The sequence below is a fragment of the Epinephelus moara genome, chromosome 13 (genome assembly GCF_006386435.1).
Source record: "Epinephelus moara isolate mb chromosome 13, YSFRI_EMoa_1.0, whole genome shotgun sequence".
Taxonomy (NCBI): Eukaryota; Metazoa; Chordata; class Actinopteri; order Perciformes; family Serranidae; genus Epinephelus; species Epinephelus moara.
Genome location: NC_065518.1, coordinates 1,129,597 through 1,135,672, shown reverse-complemented (window position 1 = coordinate 1,135,672; position 6,076 = coordinate 1,129,597). Strand labels below are relative to the sequence as shown.

At 42.3% G+C, this 6,076-nt stretch overlaps 1 protein-coding gene across 3 annotated transcripts in view; it reads left to right on the top strand.

Moving 5' to 3' along the window:
- Nucleotides 1–6,076, top strand: part of LOC126399456 (corticotropin-releasing factor receptor 1-like) — a 101,184-nt gene that overhangs the window by 80,399 nt on the left and 14,709 nt on the right. For all 3 annotated transcript variants that reach the window (XM_050059449.1, XM_050059448.1, XM_050059447.1), the window contains 3 exons: nucleotides 486–571; nucleotides 3,940–4,075; nucleotides 4,352–4,393. In XM_050059449.1, the coding sequence (XP_049915406.1) occupies nucleotides 486–571; nucleotides 3,940–4,075; nucleotides 4,352–4,393 (264 nt within the window). The remainder of the gene's footprint in view (nucleotides 1–485; nucleotides 572–3,939; nucleotides 4,076–4,351; nucleotides 4,394–6,076) is intronic.

Here is a 6,076-nt window from a genome sequence, read left to right as displayed (position 1 = left end):
CTCTTAATGTGACTCATTAACGAGACCTTTCAAAGGGTTTCATGTTCCCAGCAATGTTTCTGCCGCTGGTCAAATGTTCAGTGCATGTTTCCAGGATCAGTATGTTAAAAACATGCAGCTTGTAGCCTACTGATGTTTCACTCCATGAAACTGACGGCCTCACGTTTACAGGACATTTCAGTCATGGTGTCTCCACAGAGGCTCAACAGATTTGTACCATTCAAACTGCATTTGAAACGTTCAGATCCATTTTGTTCTTCTGCTGTTTGAAGTGCAGAGACAGCCCTCATCAGTCTCTGATATATCCAGAGACACCAGGCGAGATCAGCCCCGTGGGAACAGTGAGGTGACCCCTGCTGCTTTAAACCTGTCAAGCACTGTGACCTCTGAGCGCAGAGCAGCGTCTCTTTGACACTAATAGACACTTAAAGGCCTCACACTGCAGAGAGTCACACATTTATCTCTGTGTCTGATTCTCCCAACAGATCAATTTCATCTTCCTCTTCAACATCGTGAGGATCCTGATGACCAAACTGCGAGCCTCCACCACGTCAGAGACGATCCAGTACAGGTACATTGAGTCTAAACTTCTGTCTGTACACACCTGAAACTATTCATGCATTTGTATTTGATCTGTGGAGTGTGGGGAAGGTCATACCAGGGATGCACCACTTATGTCAAAGCACTTAAATGCTTTGACATAATCTGTCAAATCAGACATGTCAACGTGTTATAGACATGTAATTGCAGTAAGTGCACCCCTCAGTACAGACGTAAAGGCTTTGTGTTTCCAAAAATTAATTTATTTGTGCCACAGTATCAACACTGACCTGCCAAACTTTGATGTCCCAGTTTTTTTTAAAGATTTAAAATGGGTAAACTCTGATTTGATCATAGAGCTGCACACAGCGTATTGATTCACTCATCCCAGGCATGTCCAAAGTCCAGCTCGGGGGCCAGTTGTGGCCCTCAGACTGATTTTAAACATCCCGCAGTCTGTCTTTTAAAACACTGGTTCCGAACTGGTGGGTCGCAGTCCAAAAGGAGGTTGCTGGTCCGTTCTGATTGGGCCGCAAATGACTCGTTAATGAGTCAAGTTTGTGAAAAAAACACTTTACATTAAAGGGAAATTTCGGTTTATTTCAACCCGTCTCCTATCGTCCTAAATTTGTTTCAAGTCACTAGTGACATAAAAATAATAGTTAGCATGTTAGCCGTTAGCCTAGATACAGCTGAGGTGCATAGTAGCATCAGACCTGTTAAAACGTAAGTGAACGGGCAACCTTCAAGTGCAAAGTTAGTCCACTAAACAAGCTTTTTCTCCACAAAGACCGCCTCATATCGTTAGGATAAATGTCAGAGAACATATAGAAAACGACATGTAAACGTGTTGTCTTACCTTACCGGTGTGCTGCCATGTTTGTTTACCATTTAGCTCTGCTTTCATTTGAATGTGATTTATTTTTATTTATTTTTTTTTGCCCGTATTAAAAAAGTTTGGACAGTCCTGGTAGGGGTGCACAATTTTTGCCGATATCCGATATGTTGAAATGGAACACCTCATTTGACCAATAACTGATACAGATATCAATAAATCCACCTTTTCCCTTTAGTGATCATCAAGTCTCTCCTGTGGTGGAATTAACATCATATCATGTAGACTCTTATCATGACGGTCCACATGAAATACTTTTCAATAATGTAATATTCATTCATTGTGCAAAATAAGAAAAAGCATGTTGGCCGAATCAGCCGATACTAATGACGTGCCAGTGTCATCGTGCATCCCTGACCCCTGGCTCAGCCGCTCCTCCTTCTGCTCTCTCTTCCTCTCTGGTTATTATGAGACAGTAGCCTGCTCCTCAGTCCGCCTTCACACACACACACAGTGACAGGGCTAACAGTTAGCATCACAAGCTAACATTACCGATCAGTGTTTCAGTTTCAATGGGGGGGCCAAGCTAGGGCCAGTCCTTTTGATACAGGGGCACATACAAGTAGGGTCAAATATCTAAGTCTGAACAATAAGATATATATGTACATATATATATGTGTATATCAGTGTTTCCCACAGGATTTTTGGAGACTACGTCCAAGCCTGTAGGGGGGTCCTGGGGGCATGCTTCCCCGGGAGAAAAGCTATGATGGCAGAATATGCCAAGATTTCAACATATTTGTGCTTTTTGTATGTGAAAAATGTTCTGTTTTTATTGATAAAAACACTAGTGGTATGTTATGGTGAAGGGTTACACTTAAAATACGGCTAAGGATTAGTGGTTAAACATTTCAGTAATCAAAAGAAAAATGACTGACGTACTGATGGAGGGCTGTTTTATTATTTTAAATCAGGTGCAGACAAAATATTCTTTTAAAACTCTCACAAACACAGTTACAGACACGCAAAACAATACAAAATACGCAATATGAAAAGAAAACAAAAGGTAAGACTTAAATTAATTACACACAAACAGACACAAATTACTGCTTCCCTCCCTCACGATTTGCAAGTATGGCACCCTGAATCAGAGCATTTAATTTTACGCGGCTTCGAAAAGAAGATGTCAAAAGCCCTCTGGTAGTTGAATGCCTCTGGGACAGGCCCATTTATGGCAACCCACTGAATCCATGGTGTGCACAATCTGGCCGAGGCGCGTGTGCCGGAGCTAATAGCGGCCATTCAAGTCCATGTAAGCTGTAAGCTCCACCAGCGGCTCGGCACTCCGCTCCGCTAAAAACACGCGCCGGGTCTATTTCTGATGGATGCCGCGCGACGGCACGTCAATTTGCACAGACCAGATGAGTCAAACAGGAAGTCAGGTGCAGAAAAGACGAGAGAAAACTCCAGATCGAATTTCACATGGCTACATCAACATGATGTGACATGCAACTACCATGAGCCAAATGAGAACGAGAAGGTTTTCAGAGCTTACTTCAATGGTGCTGCGTGTTGCCGTGCAGGTTAAGAGATGTCTTAAATACAGCCACACAATTCTCTACTGATGTTTTTGGTGGGTGTGCCGCTTTAAGTGGTCCGACTGGCAACTGGTTGAGACGATTTAGTTCCGCCTTCCACGTTGCCCCTCTGACTCTTCGGCAGGGGGGCCACAGGGGGGCCAGACTCCGAGTTATGGGGGCACTGGCCCCTGCTGGCCCTCCCTTAAAACCGCCATTGTTACCGATCAGTAATTAACGGGTTTAATGACGAAGTCGAGACGTTTCGTTGTCAGTATGTTTAGTTTCTCCAGATGTCCTTCATCTCTGCATCTAATCTGTGTAACGGCAGCAGAAGAAAGAAATCAGACCCTTGACACAATCGTGTTGTCCTCCTCTGAAACTGTGAAACACGTCCACACTGGCGACGACATGTTTGCCTCTGTAATTAACAGGTTGTGCTTTTTAGTTTAGTTTATTTGATTATAAAAGGACTGTGTGCAGTGACAGAAATGAAAACATGGTTGCACCAGATTTAGCGAAACACTAATTTCCATCTGTCGTCCTCCACATAACAAGTAGATGCTATAAATGAGAATAAAATCCAAGGTGCAGTGCAGACTGCAGTAAACTCACGTGCCACAAGACAACAGAGGCAGCATGTGCACACTGCACAGAACAGAGCACAATGTGAGCTGCACAGTAACCACCTTATAAAGTGACCAGGTTGATGCTGATGCCTTACAGGAGCAAAATGACAGTAAGCACATATAGCATAGTTAACTTCTTCTTCTCTGTGTTAATTGACGGTGTGATGCTGCACCAGTTCAGTCAATGACTTTGCTTTTGACTCTGTTTATCAGCTCTAACTTTATTATGGGAACAATGAATAATTACGTACATTTCTTATCATCGGCTGATAATCTGTCGGCCTGGTTAGTGCGGTGCATCCCTCAGTGATGCAGCTGTTGCATCAGCAGTCTTCCTGTCATGTTCTCTCGTCTGCAGGAAAGCTGTGAAGGCTACGCTGGTTCTCCTTCCTCTCCTGGGAATCACCTACATGCTGTTCTTCGTGAACCCCGGCGAAGACGAGATCTCTCAAATCGTCTTCATATATTTCAACTCGTTTTTGGAGTCCTTCCAGGTACGATTTGTCCCGCAGACAAATATTTGCACATGCCTAAATGCTTTCAGAGACAAAGAGATGATATTGTCTTTTGTGTGGGTGTGTTTTTGTACACAGAGACGCAGTAATTGTAATGAGTGGACGGCAGAATTGTTCCTCTGGGGAGATGATTAAATGAATGTATCGTGTGTGATAAGCTGCTGTGCATGCGATTAAAACAGGATCAGGGCGTTGATGTTTTGAATGCCCTCCTTTTTTGTTCCTGTCTTTATCTCCCTCCTCCTCTCCACACAGGGCTTCTTTGTGTCAGTGTTTTACTGCTTCCTGAACAGCGAGGTAAGCTGATTCACGTCCCCTCATTGATCAAACATTTTATGTTCCCCCCGCCTCAAACACTTATTTATATTACCCGTCTTCAGGCGCTCCCACTCTCCCTTTTGGTGGCTGTTGCTGTGTGTTATTAGAGGGGATTGAGTGATAAAGCCTGCAGCACTTATATTTAGGGCACAATTAAGACTTGTCATGTGTAAGTGACATCACTTTCTACTCTTTATGACAGTGTCAGCCTTAATTTGGTCTCACAGAGAAATCGGGGGTGAAACCCTCTAAAAATAGCACAGAAATATGAATATGCATGCATGCAGAAAAGCTACGTATTATGTGTCATATTATTATTAATACTAATAGTAGTGGTTTTATTTGTGTCATTAGCTTCAACTTTATCTTTATAGCACTTCTCATACAAACATGCAGCCCAGCGTGCTTCACAAAGCAGTTAAGAAAGAAAAAACACAATAAATACAGTTTGATTTTAAAGATTTTTTGTGGGGCATTTTTGCCTTCAATTGATGGACAGCTGAGCGTGAAGGAGAGAGAGAGAGAGAGAGAGAGAGAGAGAGAGAGAGAGAGGGAGTGACATGCAGCAAAGGGCCACAGGCTGGAGTCGAACCCGGGCTGTTGCAGCCTTGTACATGGGGCGCCTGCTCTATCCACTAAGCCACCGATGCCGCTATAAATACAATTTTTTACGTAAAAAAAAAATTACATAAATGAAACAATAACATTTTAAAAAATCAAAAAATAAAACTCAAAAAAATGAAATGAACACCAGGGATGAAAATAATGTAAAAACAAATTATTAAAAATAACTTAACATCACTCCAAATTAGTATTGTTGTGTGTCGTAGCAGTGTTGCTGGTTTTTCATGACATGTTGTTGTTATATGATTTCGGTTTTGGAAACATTTATGTGCCACAGTTGCACAAGCTAGACAGAAGGAAATAAAACAACACACACATCATTTCAATTCCTCCTTCCAAACTCAAACCCTCCGTATCCTCCTCCTTATCTGTAACCATCCTCCTGTCTTTGCACAGTCTCTCCAGATGTTTCCTCGCACTAACAAACACACTAATGCAAACAATTATTTCATAGTTTACTTTAGTGTTTTTACACTATACAAACATCACATATAACAGAAGTGAACCAGATGTTACAGGAGTCGTGGTGAAGCGTCAGGCTCCAACAGTGGATCTGCTGCTGAATGGAGAGTAAACAAAAAGCTCTGTGAGGCTGTGTGTGCTAATGATGCTAACATGGCTAACACCTAACATTAACAACATGCATATGCAAAATAAAATACACACAAGTACAAACAGTTTCAAACTCTTAACAGGATGTACTGACGGATTGTGTTTAGATAGCTGCAGCTCAGTCAGGAGAGAATTTAATAATATTTAATACAGATTATGAGTGAACAGATTAACAGATGATTTGTGCTGACCTCTCTAACTCCGCCAGGACGCCGACGTCCTCGCTCCCCCCCTCCTCTGTTAAATGGTATCTCCCAGGCGCACTACGTCATCAAACCATGTGATGTTTGGTATTGCCGGATTCAGGAAGCTCTCGACTTTTCAAAAATAACATTGTTTTTCTTTTATTTATTATGTATTTCACACCAGAGCAGCCTAAACACACAAAGTTCAAAATCGCGATGAGTGGTGAAAAGTCATGTCATG